General features: G+C 42.8%; 1 protein-coding gene across 2 annotated transcripts; it reads left to right on the plus strand.

The window, feature by feature from the left end:
* The first annotated feature begins 10,914 nt into the window (after positions 1-10,914).
* On the plus strand, positions 10,915-16,194 carry KCNE4 (potassium voltage-gated channel subfamily E regulatory subunit 4). Of its 2 annotated transcripts, XM_048314968.1 has the most exons (3): positions 10,915-11,166; positions 13,088-13,305; positions 13,726-16,194. In XM_048314968.1, exon 3 carries the CDS (start codon positions 13,752-13,754, stop codon positions 14,241-14,243), a length of 492 nt encoding a protein of 163 aa, XP_048170925.1. In that variant the 5' UTR covers positions 10,915-11,166; positions 13,088-13,305; positions 13,726-13,751; the 3' UTR covers positions 14,244-16,194. The 2 variants fall into 2 exon arrangements, with proteins under 2 accessions (XP_048170925.1, XP_048170926.1); XM_048314969.1 differs by lacking the exon at positions 10,915-11,166 and having other exon boundaries at positions 13,005-13,305.
* The last annotated feature ends 2,702 nt before the right edge of the window (positions 16,195-18,896 follow it).

Below are 18,896 nucleotides of genomic sequence, written 5' to 3' on the forward strand. Positions count from 1 at the left end.
CAAGAGCAAGCAGCCTTTTTCTCTTGCCCTGTTTTCTTATAGCAGCCTTGGATCCTTCTACAGTGCTTTGAAAGCCAAGGGCAGAAGATTATTAGCTGATGTTAATGGGGAGTTGGAAGTGCGAGTGGTGTCTTGGCAACAGCTCAATAGTGTGAGATGAGTATCTCAGTGCTGCAAGGTATCTGATTAAACGGGGGGCAGGGGGTGGGAGTTGATAACACGGGTCCTTCTAAAGGGTGCCTGTGAGTCACACAGACTGAGCTTTGAACACCCCCAGTCACAGACAAATTTCCAGTATTAAAAATCCTGGGCAGAGCAGATTGCTGCTTGCTCAGTTTTCCTTGCACTGTGTCTGCCTCCTGGGAAGGAAGCCTTCACCTTTCATTTTTAGAAAGTAGTATGGAGTTCATGTAGATATGAGGGATCCTCATTTGCTTTTCACTTATGTTTATTGCGAATTAATTGTTCCCATTTTATTGTTATAACAGTAGAAATCCAATATGTTCTGTCTGTGATTTGTTTTGTTAACAAGCTCATGTGGTTTTGCCACTTGTTTTTAAAGCTGGATTAAAACCTCTTCTAAGTTTAGTCCAACAGAAATGGCCCCATAATTCTGTGTTACCTGTGTGTCGCTGGCTACATTACATTCCCTTATTAATTAAACCATGGCATCTAGAATCGGGAGTGTGTCCCCTGCCCCGGGTAGCCTCTCTTGCCTCAGTGCCATGGCAATCTCATCTCCCGGTTCCTGAGCATCGCTCGTAGCCATGGCAACCCGGGCTGACAGGGAAGGCCAGGCTGGGGATGTACAGCTCCCTCCTGCTGGAGTCACTGTTCTTAAAGTGCTACTGCAGTCTACAGCACTGGCCTGCACGTGGATTTTTCCATGTGATAATGAACCTCTGTGGTTGTAACCTGACCAGTTCTGAAATGAGGGATGGGTAAGATAAGAGGAATGAAATGAAAATGCTAATAAATTAGGGGGTAAAGCCTAGGCTCACTTTACTCATAAGACTTCTAATATCTTTAATTTAGTAAAATGGCTGCTTTCCTTTTCCTGAGCTAAATTACAGCAAGGCACTGAGCAATTTATTTGAAGCATCTGAGAACTAGGTACCCAAATTAATGTCTGTGTTTTGTTTAATTTTTTTTCCTTTTTGAGATTCATCAGGGCCCTGAAACCAGTCAAGGGGGGGGGGGGGGGGGGGGGATTGGGGGGGGGTGTGCAGATAAAAAAGACACGAAACAAACACCAAAAACCTAGAAAGACATCTTTGTGTTTTAGTGATGACCCAGACTTCCTCACACTGAGATTTCCAGTGATGAGATAGGATCTATCACAACTCCCATCTGTAGGAAACCTGTTGTGGTTTGCTGAATACCAAAGAGAGTCCATGTGAGTAGTGTTTGAGAGGGAGCTGATGGCAGAGATGTACCAGAGACCAGTAAACATTAAACTGTGAGACCTGGATGTGGCTGCAAAGCAGACAGATGGGTAGTAACACAAATATGTTGTTCTGCGGCACAGTGAAGAGGTGACCAACCCTCGTTGCTATCAACATCAGTGGGATATGAGGTTATGAGGCAATTTACAGAGCTGAGTTGGTAGGAATCTTTTCTAGAAAAGGATTTAGGTATTTAGCCCAAAGGGCAGAATCTGATTCACCTTACAGGAAAACAAATCAACCCAGAGACTTCTGTGGGGAAGGATCTCCGTGTGGGTTTGCTGTGTCCTGTGGAATAGAGCAGTTCCCAGGCCGTGCCTGTGCTGGCTGAGTGGCTGGAATAAAAGAGATACTTTCTTTCCTTCAAATTAGGTATAGTGGGTGTCTGTGAAGGAGCACCCTTCTGCTTGCACGAGGGGCTGTGAGCTTCCTACCAGGAACTTTTGGGATCCTGTACTGTCAGCTCAGCCCTGCCTTCTGAGAGCTGCAGGAGACAGCAAGGCTGCAGCAGAGGCAGGGCAGAGCCTGCTGATCCTGGAGGTAAGTGGTATGGTATTCTCAGGGATTTTTAATCTGTGCCTGTTTGAGTGACTCTGCAGCTGCTTTTTATCCTTCACATAACTGGAAGAGATTAATTTTGTTTTATTCACCCCTACATCATGCAGGAGACCAGAACAAGTTGGTTCTGCCCTTGTCGCCTCAGACTTTTACCCTGGCACAGCTCATCACTGGCAATCTTGTGCTGTTTACATTTTAGTTATGTTCTGTAGTAATCTTCAGAGAGTCTGCTTGATATAAAAAAAAAAAAAAAAAAAAAGACTATAATAGAGAAAAACATTGATTGGAGTTTATTTTCTTTTATCTGGTTAGTTCTTGGGTTTAGGAAAAAATAATGACATATTTCACCTTGTTGGTTTGTTCAGCAGCAAATCATAAAGCTTAATTGTCCAAACTCCTTAATCACAAAGATCTGGCTTTTGAATTTTTTTTGGTGGGGTTTTTTTTTGCTTATGCTGTTAGCTAATCCTAATGCTGTTAAATCTGCATCCACTCTTTCATTTAAATCTGTTATTTACAAATGCAAATGAATTCAGATTAATATTTTCTTTGTCTAGGCTCCACTCCTAATAAGATATAGCAGGCAACAAGGACCTGGGCAGGGAACCTTCCAGAGCAGATGCACCCCTCTCTGCTTGAGAATTAGCAACTATTAAAAAAAAAAATCATCTGACTAAAGTGTGGTTGGGCTTTCAGGAAAAGGAGGAGAGTTAGGAGCTGGAAGCATTCCTGGAATGTGCCTTACACCAGCCCCAGTGCTGCTGGTGTGGGGGGCAAGGTGCTGAGCTGCACCCCCCCACCCCCCGCCCCCCCCCCAGGGAGATGTGGCAAAGAGAGTTTATATTTGGGGGGAAGGAACTGGTTTGGGCAGCTCTTTCTTGAAGGGAGGTATTGGGAGCACTTGGAACCCTGCAGAGCTGTCCCAGCTGAGAGTGCTTCACAAACGTACGGGGTGTGATTGCTGTTTCAGGGCTCAGAAAAATGCGAGGTATTTCACTCCAGAAGAACACAGTTCTGGCCTGGCACAAACACAGCAATTTGGTTTGATATGACACATTATGTTTATAACCAGAAATGTCAGAGAAAAGACACAGAAGGTATGGACAAGTATAAGGATGTAGTGTATGTCCACGTGAGTATTTTTCATTGTCTTTTAGTGTTATTTAAAATCTCTTTTCTGTCTCATTTCCCACCCTACCCACTATAGGCAAGAAGGTTGATTTTAGAGTGATTTTAAGGAGATGCTTTATCAACCTGTTTTTTGAAGGGTGGTGAAAATGAGATAACTTGGGAGAAATCAAAGGAGAGGTACAAGAGTCACAGAGGGAGAAGGTGGTGGGATGTTTAACTCAGAAGGTGGTCAGCCTGGAAATGAAGGCAGGGACCACATGAGTCCACGTATTCAAAGCAACAGCTTCCAGTTTACATTTGCAGTTCACACTGGAAGGATTTTGTATATGAGAGTAGCCTGTGTCCTCTTGCCTTTGTACTCCACAGAGCATAAAGCTGAGCCCGTGCGGCACAGGGACCCAGCCAAATCCCATGAGGTGCCTGGAGGGACCAAACCTCTCCTGGGCTTTGGCTGAGATGGATTGAATGGCTGGGCAGAGTGGGGAGCAAGACCGTACAGAGAGACGGCTAGAGTGATGGGGATATGGGTGGGTCATGTGGGAGAGAGGTTTTGTGGTAGGGACAGGGAGCACGCAGTTGGAAAACTCGCTGAGCTGATGGTTTGCGTGCATTCCCTACCATGGTGGGAGCAGTCAGGGCACACTGGGGCTGGGTGAGGAAGCGGTGGTTCAGGAAACCAATGGAAATGTTCCACACCCCATACTGATGTGAAAATGGGTAGCAGCGTGTTAAACACTCGTCATTCTTTCAGGAGCCTGGCCGAGGAAAGCAGCTAATGGATTCCTTGCCTGCAGTGCAACAGCAAGGGGAGCACAGACCCTGCTGTGCTGAGCCTTCCTGTCTGCCAGAGGACTGTCTCTCTTCCCTAAGTGGTTGATTTGTGTGAGCAACCACCACACACCCAGAACTGTATTTGCAAATAATACAGCAGCTATGTTGCTTTCAGGAACTCCTTTAACATTTCAGTTTGAGAATTGATTAGTACTCAGTGACGCTTGAGCACTCAGTCATGAAAGAGTCAGGAAATGTTGTAAATACAGTTACACAAAATTCTTTAGTTATGTGACTCAAAGGAATATTCATTCATTCTACATGTTTAGATGTATTTTTTTGCATTTCCCATCTGCAACAGGAATAATTATTTTTCTCCAAACACTGCATTTCCAGAGCTTGTTGGGAAAGCACAGGGTCTCCTGTATCTTTGCAGAACTCCCCACTTCCTGTCACTTCATAGTTTCAAGTGAAATACCAGCCTCATATGAAGAGAAAAAGACCACACAAGACCACATGTTGTTTACTTTGGGCTGATTATTCACATGTTACAAGCAGCCAAGAGAGGAAGAGAGTGTTTTCCCCTAAGTTCTAAAAGCACAATTCCATCAAAGCAATGGTTGTCTTTGCTTTAACAAAATTTGTTCATGTCTGCCAACTGAGATATAAAGGCTTGAATTCGAAAAATACCTCCCCTCTTGTTTATTTTATCATTTGTAAGTAAACCCCCTCTGCCTAGAGTAGGCATTTTTATGTTGCTAAATTTCTTTTCTTTGGTATCATTTTTAAAAATCTATTTGGGGATTTAATTTTGATTCCTTTGATCAGCCTTGTTGCACTGTCGATGAGTGCTCTCTCCCCTGTTTCTGTTCCCCACATGGCACAGGGGCAGTTTCCCATGGGTGGTGTGGGCACAGACCCAGCATGGAATATGGCAGTGATTCCCAGGGGGCTGCACACTTTGTTCAGTTTGATGCCACATGCAGTCCCTGGGTGCACCTGATCTGCAGGGCAGCCACTCGCAGCAATGAGAGAAATGTCAGGAGGGCTTCTCCTTGGGCTTTTCCAGGACTCTTGGAACTCTTTCCGAATATCTTTCATGCAGGAGGTATGGGAGGGTTCAGGGGGCTGTTATATCAGTCAAGATCCTGGTAGTGGAGGATTAGATTATTCAAGCTCCATCAGTTGTCCATGCAAGGCTGTATTAGGAGTATTTGTGTTAACTGAAGGAAATAAAGTTTTTCTAACAGTTAAGAGGAAAGAAGTCCTTCCTGTTAGAGCTGGCATGATCCTGCATTGCTTACAACCCATTCTCTACGTTGTGCATTTAGGGACCCTTTCTCTGCACACTCACACCCATGGCTATGAGGACTAATACCAAAGTACTGAAACACAGGAACAGATCTTAGCCTGAGGTGTCAGAAATCACAGCTTCCTACTTTCCCTCCTCTGCCTGGCAGAATCCCTCCCTTTGGAGAGGATGCACGTGCTGTTGCTGCCTCTTTTGTATACTTTCTATCTTCTTTGCTGTACACCTGGGGTTCATCCCATTGATGCTATTTACACTCCAGATTGCTATTTTTTGTTTCCTTTTGTTGTGTTTCCAAAGCAGACTTTTGGAATAAGAATACAAATAGCTATTCTGAGTATTTTATGCTCTAAAAAGTGAATACAGTCAACAGATACCAAGATGTAATAGATCAAACTGAAATGCTATCTTAGTTGCTTTGGCTTGAAAGGGGACTGCTGTAGAGAACAGCAGTGATGTAATCTAAGCTGTATTTGAAATCCCATGAAGATTCAGGTCAACAGGGTTGAGAGCTGAAATTAATGGATGTTTGCTGTAACAGCTAAAGTTAAATGTGGAGGTTTCACCACCAAAACTCAAAGGGAGTGTTACAAACGCACATGATGCCGAGTGCCTGATGTTGTAGATAAGTGAACATCAGAGGGAGAGGGCTCAACATCTGGTATTCATGTAAAAATGAAAATCGCACGTGCACTGAAGGTCACAGTGACCTGGGATGTTATGCTGACATGGCTGTGAAACAAGGATGGGCTGCTTCTTTCTTTGTGAGCTAATTTTGCAGCACTGGGAGAACTAATAATGAAAAAAGATGTGGGTTGTTCCTCTAAGGCCTTGCAAGAGCTTTCACTTCAGCTGGGCTGGATGTGTGCCACTGTGATAGCACTCTCTGTTCCTTTCATCTCTGTCCTACACCTACTTCTGGGAGAGGAGAGTGAATCTCCCCTGCATGTGTTTTCTCTCCTCGGGAGGATGGAAGATCACAGTGACACTTGGGTTGTAGTCTTTATTGTATGCTTTATTGTATGCTGTCTACCCTAAAGGGGTAGAATTGTTTTTGTAGTAAATGCCGTGATGACCTCCCTCTCTGTTTCCAATCTCTTTTGAATGCTGTGTTTTCAAGAGCAGTGCTAGAACTTGGTATGAAGTACCGCTTAAGTATTGGCAGGCACTTTAATCTTAAGGCAGAAAAATAGATATAGACCATCCTGGAAGCCAGACAGTTTCTTTGCTTTGTATTAGCAGTTATATTCCTAACACTCACTAAAATCCTACTGGACTCAGTGTGAGCTCTGGGCATGCGTCTGAGGCAGAACTTGCACTGTTAAATGTTGGTGTCTTTACCACTTCTTGATGTATGAAAATTAAACCGCCAATGCTGTGGTTTAGGAGGACTAAGCAAGAGCTGTTGTCTTGATTTCAGAGTCTGTGGTTTCCCTAGTGCTTAAATTTTTGTCTGTTTTTCTTCTCAAATTCTTTGAAGTGTGATCAACTTTGAGAATGGTTACAGCTCTGAACCTGGGCAAGTGAAGTCACTGCATGTGTGACCTTGCCCTGCTCATTTCATGAGAAAGGATCCTGCTCCCCTCTTCTCCTTGGCTTCCAAATATAATTTTTTCTAAAAAATTTCTGCAGCTTTTTCTAAAAAGCTCAAAGCAAAATGACCATGCCACACTGGGCTTCTACGTAGCCAGCAGAACTGAGGAGGAGGAAGAGATTACCTGGGGTGAGACCTGAACTCGCGTAAGTGGCAACAGGTAATGTGCAGCTGCTCCTACTGAAAAAGGCAGCAGGGTCCCAGCTGATGTGAACCCATCCTAACAAAATGATTCCTGACACAGGGAACAAATACATGCTCTCCTATTTGATCTCTGGTGTGTTTAACTGGACAGCTAGATGTTTATCAGTGTCTCTATAAAATTTCTGCCTTATGTTGGGCAAGAATCTCTTAACTTTTCCAATGATCTTTAATTTATGGTCTGTAGTCAGGTGAGGGTTCAAGTTGAGCACTTGAATGTTTTCAATGGTTTTGTCCCCTTTCTTTCTTATACTTAATTACTGGCCTTGCTGAATTTCTCTTGTCATGAAAAGCCTTAAAATTAACAAAAAAAAAAAAACCCAATCAACCAAAAAAAACCCCTGAGATCTTCATGCTGTGTGCAGAGGAATTTTTCAAAAGCCCTCTAAATATTGATATATATCCCTTTATCTACAATTTGTAGTTTCAAAGCCTTCCCTAATGAAAATCAAAACGCTAATTCTGAGCAGATTAGAGACAGAAGCTGTTCAGAGAGAGTGAATGGACCTACATAAGGACCTTTCCATAGTTGGGAGAGCAAGAACTGTCTCTTTGCTGAAGAGACAGAATCGTGTGTTTGGATTTGTCAGTGCATTTCTTCTAAACAATGCTAGTCACATTTAAAGGCTCTTGTTGGGGTTTTTTTGTTGTTTTTTTGTTTTGTGGCAGCTAGAATTTAGTATGTTGCTTGCTGTTTTGGATCCAAATAGAAGCAAATACTGTTGAACTCAGTTGAGCCATACAGAGCAGCTGAATCCAGAATTTGACTCCAAAAGCAAAATAAGTTTTGAGTTTATTTTGTTTTTAAAGGTAGTGCATCCAACAGATGATTACATTTGGGGGGGGAAAAGTAAAGGAAAAATAAAAAATAAACATTTTCAAATCAAGTATCCCTACATTCAGTGTGTCACATCAAAGGAAAAGGGTAAGGTAATGTGAAGTGTAAGTTTCATTTTATTGCGTGGAGATCTATGTTGATAAAATAACTTTGTAACCTGTCTTAGCTACCGGAAAGAGAATTGAGGCTGTGATGACTTTGGACTCAGATTCTCATATCAGCCACTGAAAAGTTTGTATTTTTTTAATGTAATTTCTTGTTATTACTCTCATGAGAGTTACCTGTTTCCACTCTGTTTCCAGTCAGTCCTAGCTTTCTGAAATTCAGTTTAGAGGTTGAAAAGGAATGCCTCTCCAAAACTCCAAGATTCTCACACAACACATGCCTTACAGAAAATGCTAAATTTAGTCTGAACTGTTATTACAGATATCATTGAGGTTTTCTGTTGTATATAATTTCTTAGGATCAGAAACAAACTTGCCTTACAGATCTTTGTTGTGTGGTTGGAGAGCAATTGCACACTCCAGATGTGGCTTCTGGGAAATCTCTTATCACTGCTAGAGTTGAGAGCATGAGTGCAGATGGTCACCTTGGCTGTGAGATGCTGCTAAACCCAGTATTAGCTTCTATTGACTAAAATATTTTTTTGCTTCTCTGTGTGCAGAGAACACCTGAGAAATTTCAAGTTTCATGAATATGGATCTTCTATAAGGTTAAATAAAATTTGAATTAAAGCAAACTAAACTCTGAAGTTGGAGAGAAGGATGATGCAGGCATCTTCTGGAGTTATATTTGCATGTTTTCCCCAGTGATGACTGTAAGGTAACAAGGCAGAGCAGTAGCATTTTACTAAGTTTTTTATAGTTAATAACAGATCAGACCATTACTTCCTACTATTTGGCATCCAGATGGCAACACAGTGTATTATGGATGACACTGAGGAAATTGCCGTCTTCCTCTAGAAATTGCTTGTGTCAAGTTAATGAAGAATGTCATCTATTTCTGCAGTATGAAAAATAAGGGAGAGTGATGGGAAATGACACTGAACCTAGAGCCGTGTGCGAGTGGCTCAGATGCCAGTCCAGCCTTTGTGCTTATGGACACAGTGGTTGTTGCCTTTTTGGGTGGTGTTCTGCCAGTGTGTTACCATGCTGTGCCTCCCAGCACAAGAAATTTGTAGGTATTATTAGATTGATTTCACTTAAGTGGCTGAACTGATGAGGCATAGAAGCATTGAGAACATGTAGTAAAGCTCATAAATTTGGTACTGTTAGTACACTTAATTGTGAGGAGGCACGGGGCTTGTGCCACTTCTGCCACTCATTGCCTACTCTGGGAATGAGTGTATTGCTGCTTTTGAACTAGCTCTTATTCCAACACACTCGCAGGCTTCACTGAGTTGCACAGGACTTGAAAGGAGCAGGTGCTGATGTTTGTTTTAGGAGAGGCACTGCCAGTAACTTGAGGGGGCTTTGGCTCAGGTCCTCGGTGAGGTCTGTGTTTTGCAGCAGGACTGAAAGACAGCATGTACCTCTTGGCATGACAGGTCCTTAAATGCAAGACCAGATCAGGAGCACAAACATCTATTTTATCATGTCTTCCTTTCTGGTGTTAAAAGCAGCTCCAATTTTACTTTAATTGAAATAATATATGTGAGTGAAATATATTGATCACCTATTTGATCACCATCAGTTTTCTGTCCTTTGCCAACTGTGGTATCTGGAGGGTTTAAATCAAGAATAAGTCCATACTTGCATGGCTAAGCTCTCCCTCCCATTTTCCCCTAGCAGTAAATTACCAAACATTAGTTCCATTAAATGTCCACATCCAGGAAGAAAAAAAAACAACTCCTCTATCTTTCCTGTTTCTCTTTTCATTTTATTTTTTTCAGATGATAACTCTAAAAGTGCCCACACTCTGGTACTCTTTAGAGTGATACTCTCAGCAGACACTCCTCAAACAGGCTCAGCTTCCCATAGGAGCTGGCCCTTTAACAATTGTTTGGTGTCTTTAGTTTTGTTAACTCACTAACTGGGACAAGAAAGATAAATGCAGCATCAAACCATAGATTATGGCTGTAATGAAGGGTTAGGCATATATTTTCCATGGCAGCCTGCAGAGTCATCTGGGTCTCTAAGGAGGTTTCATGTTGTCTTCATAATAGATTCTGTCTTTGTTCAGTTTCCTGACAGTCCTCAAATTTTTATTTGGAGAAAGGGCTCACATTATATGATCCCTTAAGCCATGTTGTGAATTCCTGCCCCATGGGATGCCTCGAGCCTCAACGTTTGCGTCCTTTGGTGACGGAGGCTGCTGCCACAAAAGGCTCTCTAGGAGACAGGGACCTTGAGAAAAAAAATCTGGCATCAACAACTATGTTGTGACCTTTTCATTGTTGGAGTGCCTGGCTGTTGCTCTGCTTTATTGGCCTGAATGTTTTCCAAAGGATGAATATGGAAGGTGGTAGCAACAGCATGAGGATTATTCTTAAATGTTATATCCTTGTTTGGGATGGGTGAAAAGAAGAAGAGGAACATGTGAGAGGCATAAGAGATGTGTAAGTGAAATTTCAGGGAAAATTCTCTGAAGCTCAGGGAAAAAACCTGATCTGAAAGGAAGAAAGAAAGAGACATCACAAAAGAAGTAGCTAGTAAGCTTAACTTTAAAAATAAGTTACTTCAAATTAGGCAAGATTTTTGCTGTGATCAATGACTTTACAATATAATTTGCAGCAAATATAATTTTGAAACATGAAACTAAAAGCTCAAGTTTTTAATTTTCTAGGTCTGGTTTTTAGACAAAAACTTATTTTCTACAGGGTACAGCTTGAGAAAGTTGACTTACGGCATCAGTAAGCAAGTGGCATATGTTTTTCATGTGGTTATTCCCCAGTATCTTGCTATCCCTCCTCTTCATGTCTATAGAAGGCTCAGGAATTCCTTGCAGGCCTTTTTAAAATTAAACTGTTTTTAAGAACCATGGGCTAACAGACGGAGAAGAGATGTTGTCATCGGCTAGCCAAAGTAAACACAGTTGCAAAGAGTTTTCGTCAATAACTCTGCAGAATTACACAATCCAGTCATCTTTCAGTTAAACTTCTGTGGAATTGCATAAGTCTGTGAATGTACCTGGTGCTCCAGTTGGTCTTGGTAATTTGTACAGAGCTTCACCTACGTGAAGAATGCAAGGGTTTGGAGCAAATAAGGGATTCTATTTGCACCTGCAGATGCCTACAGAAGAGCTGGTCTGCCCCTGCTCTGCTGGCTCACTGCTGGGAGCTGTGGTGTGTCCGTGCCTCTGGATGTGCCTTTGTGTCCAGGTGAGTGGTGCCACTGATAACAGGAGGCAACAGGACAGGCTTTAGGTGGTCTTGTTCCCAGGACCCAAGACACTTTCAGGGACAGAGAAAAAGGATTTCTCCTTGTGCCGAGCCATTTTTCATTGACCCAGCAATGTGAGGCACTTCCTCACCAGTCTGTGAAAGTCCTGCATGAGAAGGTGTTGCTAAAACCTGATACATTGTCTTTAATTTTTCAACCCCCAGATTTCCAGAGCTGAAGTGGGGGGCAGATATCACATGGAGCTGAGAAAGTTGTGAAGTAAATATTCCCTAAAGTTAACTAGAAAATCCAGAGACTTGTTCTGGGTCGTGCTTTAGCCTACAGTTGATATGGTCTTGTTGCCTGCTCGGTAATTTGTCAGGAACAGGGAAGAAGAATTCAGACTTGGCAAGCTGGTGCTGCAGACAGATTTTGTCAGATGAAATCCCAGTAGACGTTAGTGCAACATCAACAGCTCCTGAGCTATCACATGGGAATGCGCAGGGAGATAAAACCAACATCCTAAAGGGAGTATCCTCTATTTTAAGGTGCAGAGAAGGGAATCTGGCTAGTGTAATTTTTTTCCTTTCGTTCTGGAGTTGTTCAGAGAAATGATGGAAAACGCCAGTTCCAAACACAGATACAATTCTGTCCTTTCTCGAATTCTCCACTAAGTCTAAAGTTGCTTAAGTTCTCTCTCTTGCCTTTTCTTACATGTGAAGAGAGGTTAATCCTATCTGCCTTTACCTCAGAGGGATTGTAAGGGCAGAGTTTGGAAAAGAATTTGCTGTCTATGCAAAGAATCCACAAGTGACTGCAGGGAAAAAAACCCCAGACCTACCATTGGGAAACTCCAGCACCAGTCTACTGCTTTCTGGAAGTGGAGTGTTCTGTTACATAAACATCCTTGAAGCTTTGCAGAAGGGGTGACATTCACATGTGGGGCCTGACTAATTGGGCTTTGTGTGTGAAGAACGGGGATGGAGAGGATAAGGAAATGAAATCCCTAAGGTGCAAGCTGGGCCTCCTTCTTCCCATGGCCTGGACTGTTGCTTACGTGTTGGAAATGGGTCTCAGAGCCTCCTGTACCACGGAGCTGATGACTGGGAACTCTGTGGGCCCTTCGACACAGGCTGCATCCGAACTGTTCCTTTAACATCCCAGTTAAAGGAACATCCAGGGGGCTGGGAGGTCTCCTGCTCAGCCCAGCAGCCTCCAGCAGTCATTCAGAGAGCATCCCTCTGGCCAGGAACTGGTAACATCCCTTAGAACTTAAATCATCATTAACTCAGTGGCCCTGGCCTCTATTTAGGCATAACATCATGCAGACAGCATTAACTCTTGGCTGCTTCTACTGAGGCAGAAAGGGGCTGCAAACTTCAGGACTTCCAAATTGTTCTCTGGAGGAGTCTCCACTGATTATGTGGGGAGCCCAAATCCCACAGTTGCTGCTTTGATGGCCAAAGTTAGGTGGCACCAGCACCCCTCCATCCAAAACTCACTCCAGACTCAGGGCCCACACTCTCCCCAGCCCCACAGCTTGCAGCAAAGTGGAGCTGCAGCACAAGTTGAAAGTCACCACTTTGTTCCGCATATACTTTCTAAAGCTTTGTCTCTAGTCCTGACCAAAGAAAATAACTTGTTTCCTCCTCCATCTCTTTGTGGAAGACTGTGTATAGCAGGCATGTAAATAACTCGGTAGTGTCTAATATAAAATTCACATGTGTCTTTTTCTATATGTTATGACAAACATAGAATAATGATCTTCAGGTTTTCCATTCTGTGTAGCAGCTCTCAGGGTAAGAGGTCAGATTTAGCAACTGCGATGTTAAAGGAACAGATTCACAAGCTGAAAGATCTAGTGTGGAACTGGTTAGGAAAGAGTAAAATCTGAATTCCCTACTCTTTTTCTTTTCACAGCTGTTAAGAGTTCAGTGGGTTGAACTGCAATCCTTCAAGTTCATCTGTTGACTCCAACACAAAACTATTATAAACTGTGCCTCTAAAACACGTGATGAAACATTTCTTGAGAGCTATTTATTCCAACTGCAGCAGAGGAAAGTTTTCAGAGCACCCGGCATTTGGTAGAGGAAAGGTCTCTTGAGCTTTGCAAAAGGAGGAATTATTTGCATACCGGCGTAAGTTGCTTTTTGATTATTTTTTCCTGCATCACTGAACAAAATAATACTTCTAACTTTCGCCCACCATGGAAACATGATCAAGTAGCACAAAACTATGTTTAAGTGCCTAGTAGGGTCTTTCTATATAGTTTTTTTTTCTTTAATCATGTGGATTGGGTGTTTTATAATTCAGCATAGAACTCAAGATAATTTAATATTATATGTTTTCTTTCCTTGAATGTTTTCTGTATCTGAATAAGAGTTCCTCCACTTACAGTAGTAATGCAGAGTTATAATAGACTGGGAGCTTCAATCAGGTGTGGGGTTTGCAAGCTTACAAGGAGTAATGAAGGGTTTGAGGTAACCTTTTTCCAGATGTTTCTTTTACACCTTTGCTCTGAAGTTTGATCTTACATATCCGTTTACATTCTCCTCCAGGCTTCAGCTGTGGTAAAACACTTTCCATGCTGAAGATGGACCATGCAAATGTGACCCAAGCTATGCTTGATGCTGAATCCCCCAGCACAGAGAAGAACAACAGCAACGAGTACTTTTACATTCTGATCGTCATGTCTTTCTATGGGATCTTCCTGATAGGAATAATGCTTGGCTACATGAAATCCAAAAGAAAAGAGAAGTCATCCCATTTGCTTCTGCTCTATAAAGAGGAGGAGAGAGAATGGGGGGAAGCCGTAAAGCCTCTACCAACCGTAGCAGGGCTGAAATCTGTGCAGATCCCCATGATGCTGAACATGCTGCAGGAGAGCATGGTGCCATCCCTGTCCTGCGCCATCTGCTCCATGGAAGGCAGCAGCGTGAGCTCCGAGTCCTCCTCCCCAGACGTGCACTTCACCATCCAGGAGGAAGTGCTGGATACTGAACTAGGGGAAGTGTCAGAAACGCCCCTCAATGAGAGCAGTGAGGGTTCTGTGGAAAACATCCATAAGAACTCCTAGCACTCGCAGGGCTCCCTTGACCAGCTGCCAAAGCGTGAGTGGAGCTCCCACTGAGAACTTGTGGCTCTACTTCTCTGCTCTCCAATGAACTCTGAACAGGTATCTGTGCTCCTGGGCCCAAGCTGTTCCTAAGAGCTGGCAGGACAAGGAAGCAGTGGTACCCAACTCAAAGTGTAACTTGCACATAATTGGGTTGCTTAATTTTAATTTTTCCATTATTATTTCTTACTATGAAAGCTAAGAACATGGTGAATATATATGTATTTTCTAATGAGGTAATTATTAGTGGCATGTCTCTGCATATTTCAGAATTCTGTAAATATCTGGGAAATGTTTGGGGAAGTTACCCTCATGCAAATGCCTGTTTCTTAAAGAGGATGGGTAATGCTCACTCACACAAAGCTGTGATAGACTAGAAATACTCTTACTGTGTTTTTCTTATGACAAACCACAGCCAACAGCACATTTGCTCAATGAGGTCTTGAAAGCTGAAAACTTGTTGATGCTGTACTTGAAGGGAGATTGCAGCATGGCTGGAGGCTGATTTTAGGTACAGAAAGAATGAAAGACAAAGCAGAATAAGAGGCACCGAGTTCCTGTGCAGTTTGTAAAGCCTGGCTTCAGACCCATGACACTTATCTATGTCTTTGCTTAAGTTATACCTGTACTGGCCGGGTCAGGTTCACCACCTTCTGCTGCAATCCAGCCTGTGACTGAGTTCCTAACAGGACAGGTGGTTTCATTTTTTTCTTTTTTATTTTTTAAAGATGTGTACGTTTGGTCACTAAAGGCAAAGATCTGTAACTTAAAGGAGATGTTAAAAGATCTTTCTTACCAGCTGTAAGATGTAGAAAGGCTCAAACAGATGCTGCTCTGTTACACCCCCTTGAAAAATAGGTGGAATTCTAAATGAAGTTTAACCTAGCAAGGGTGAGTTCCTGGCCCCACTGAAATTATCAGCTTAGTCAGGGATGGGCACATTTTGTGCTTCTCTGTTGGAGTTAAATTCTCCATTCGAGGTCAGGAAAATTGTACCCATTTACATCTTTAAAGAATCTAGACTTTCTGCTCTATTTAAGCCAGTGTAGCTTAACATTGTGTTACATTTTTTTTAATCAGCTTGCATGTGACACATGCATTTCTATAAAGCTATTAGTAACTAGTATTTAAAACCACCACAGACTTCTCCCTCCCCCCAATTTAATGGTACTGTGACATTTTTTAAATGCTCATGAAATTTGTTGCTAAATTATTGCACTTTTGAAATAAGAAAACTAATATTTCAATCATACCTTATATTTTATAATAACTTATTACAGTGTTTTGATTAGTTTTGAAGCATGAGGGCTAAAGAGCCTGAATCTAAAGCATTGCACAGCAAAATACTTGCAAAATGTCTCCACGTATTTCCTGCACTAAAATAGCTCTGTGATTTATCCACTGGCATTAGAGCTTGAGAGACAGCTTGAAAAACATGGATGCTGAACGGCAGAAACGAACTGAAGCCAGAGTCTGCTGTGCTGCTGCCACTGGGAAGGGCTCAGAGGGTTAATGTGATGTAGGGATCAGGGATCGCTGTCTCTCTCTAACCACAGCAGAACAAAGGCTCCATTGTGCTCAGAAAGGGCCTGATTCGGGGCAGACTGAAGCCGGTGGGAGTTTTTCCATCGCCTTCACTGAACTTTGGATCAGACCATATAAAGCTTTTTGGTAGATTTACTCTGAAAGGGGCTGTTTTAAGTTTGAAAGGAGCCAAATTAAGTTTGGCACTTTGCCTGGAATCACTTGAATCCTGAAACTTTCCAAATGAGACTGACATGCGCAAGTTGTCACATTTTCCATTGCTTTCTCCTTCGTCCTTTACTTTTGGTATAAATGTATTTGTATCTGTAAAAAACTGATGTATATAATTCCTAACATCGAGTTGTATATAATTGTCTCATGTATTTAAGGTTTATTGTTTCTACTGGCACTAATTTTATTTAAATAAAGAAACACATTTCCTGGAAAAGTCTCCATGTTCGTTCACTACGTCAAATAGATTTCCAGTAACGAGACTGGGCACAGTTCCTACAGGATCCTTTTCTTAGCCACTTTTTGAAATGATTCCTTGAGCTTTGCAGTACTGCAATATTGTGGGATGACTGCAGGGCTGAACAGGTGCTCCAAATCCACCTTTGGTCCCTGTTGGCTGTTGGGACACTGGGCAGCACGCTCAGGTCGTGAGTGTGTGAAAACAGGGCCACAGGGATTCCCTTCTGCAAAGACTTGGGGGTGCTGGGGAGGCATTGGGGGAGGCTGGCAAAACTGCTATGGAAACTTGTATTGCTTATTCAGCCTCTGGACACGTTTGCATTTTGAGTTTTGGGGTTAGTTTTGCATTGTAGCAAATCGTGGGCTGGAGTTGAGGTTATGGACAAGTATCTAACACAGATCTCTGATCCCACTGGATTTCCACTACTTGGCCATGGCACACAGCTGGCTTTGTCACAAGCTTTGACCCTGGGTCTCACTGCTGCTCTGTCATTCCCAGTATTAAGTAGAGAGGAGGTTTTCAGAATTTGCCTCCCTATATAGGGGATAAATATTTAGAGGCAACTTTGCACTCCCCTAAATCTGTTGAGTTATGTGTACAGACTCACCAGCACTGGTTAAGACCTGCTTGCACAGGGTAATTTGAGATTGTTTCAAAAACCAGATTGCTATAAAGTTATATCTGCTCACTTTCCCACAAAACAGGCTCCCCTGTGCTCTGCTCTCTTCATTCACTCCCTATTAAATAACTCTGGGGCCTGGTCACAAGCTTCTGTGGACCTCAAGCTACCCATCAGCCAGGCTGTGTTTGCCTGCAGCAGTGCAATCTCCCGGGACAGCCGCAGTGTCCTGGGATAGAGGGTCAGTCAGCAACGCTGCATCTTCCCCATTTACCCACGCCGCTGGCTTGCGGTTTCAGTGTTTCCATTGCCACAACAATGAATCAAGAAACTTCTGACAGCACTGGTGATAAGGAGGAAAAACAGAACCAAATGGAAATTACAGCTCTGCTGCATGGATCAAAAAGGTAGCTTATTCCAGGGGTTTCTTGTGTTAAATTGAGCTGCTATAAAGGGAAACACTGCATGCTTTGGGGCCTATTTACACTGAAATGAGCTACTAAACACAAAAAGTGGCTACCTTCTTGCAGACTGTGATGGAGCTATCCTTGGGTTGTGGGGTTGGAGAAAGCATGTGGATAGTTTTGCACGTATTTGCCTTAGTCCCAAGGCATTTGTCTTTGTCCAAATCAGTATCTTGATGACAACAGGGAAAAAAAAAGCAAACCAGAAAATTTAGATATAAAAGCTAGATGCATGTGCAAGTGAATGCAATGATACCTTGAAGACAGCCCAGTGACCCCAGACTGCCAGGTAGCTATTATTCCAAAATAAAAGAAGTGTTGCTAATCTTCAAAAGATAGAAGAAAAACAAATTGCTCCCATTAATCTTGTTTCAAAATCCTTTTGACTACTAAGGAGTAAAAGGTAATAATTTTTTTTTTTCCAAAAATGAATGACATTTCCAGTGTGCTTCAGTAACCAAGTCAGATTCAGAGCTAATAGATCTTGGCTTGAAGGCCATGATAATTGACTGTAATTTGACTGAATGGAGGTGATTTTTTTTACAAATGCATTCTTCCTTAAAAGAACGCAGCAGTTAGGCTCCCATTTCTTGGCAGTGCTATACCTCATACATTTGCTGCAGTAGTTAACGCGTACCACCTTTGAGAGGAAAGGAGAAGATGGCCGCATGTGGCCTGTGTACATGGGCTGGCTCCAGGACCTCCTGTAAGTAGAAGTGCCAGATCTCAAGGTTGCCACATTGGGATCTGTGATAGGGCTTGTCCTAAATCCTACCAGTGCATCATGTTCAGACACACCTGTGAGGTTACTCATTCAACAGACCAAACCTGCTGAATAACTGAAGGTGGAATGCAGAACTCGTCTCTTCCCCAGGCACAGGATCTCCCAAGCTCTCCCAGCATGGCTGTGCTCTAGACCAGGGGAGAGTTAACCAGAGAAGGAAGGTTAAAGAGAGAATCTGCATTCCCAGGACCAGAGCACAGGTCACAGATAGTGGTAATGCCAGGAGCCTCATGTGCTGCAACTCATTGCAAAACTTCCCTCCTTAGCTTGGCTCTCTCACAGTGGGATCCCTGGATCTGTCCTTTTCTCAGACAAGTGCCCATGCTCACCCAAATAATCAAAACAATTCTCAAAGAGTTGGAAAGGAAAGAAACGGATAAATTCTAACAGTCATTTCTCTTTCTAGGCCCTCAGAGCACGAGGCTGGACAAGGATAGGTGTACCCCTTGAGGACAAGGGGTACACAGGTCCCCAATGAAGACCACGCTTTTATCACAGCCATTTCAACCAAGAGGTTAAACCATCTGCCTTTGATTTTCATCGGAAAATTTCAAAGATGGAAGGAGTCCCCACCACGTGAAAAATGAGCATTCTCAGAGATGCTCAAAGTAGGTGCCGCACAGAATAGTTGTATGTGCCAGGTGCAACTGTGGCAAAGTTGGAGAAAAAAGAAGAGCAAAGATGCTCTTCTGCGGTTGTTGACTTACCATGGTCACATTATCATCTTTTTGGAACTTCTTGTCCTAGTGGG

This window comes from Corvus hawaiiensis, chromosome 10, assembly GCF_020740725.1.
Source record: "Corvus hawaiiensis isolate bCorHaw1 chromosome 10, bCorHaw1.pri.cur, whole genome shotgun sequence".
NCBI classification, from domain to species: Eukaryota; Metazoa; Chordata; class Aves; order Passeriformes; family Corvidae; genus Corvus; species Corvus hawaiiensis.

Bases quoted from the DNA above. Each gene is read 5' to 3' on its own strand.
- KCNE4 (XM_048314968.1), top strand. From the start codon at position 13,752: ATGCTGAAGATGGACCATGCAAATGTGACCCAAGCTATGCTTGATGCT.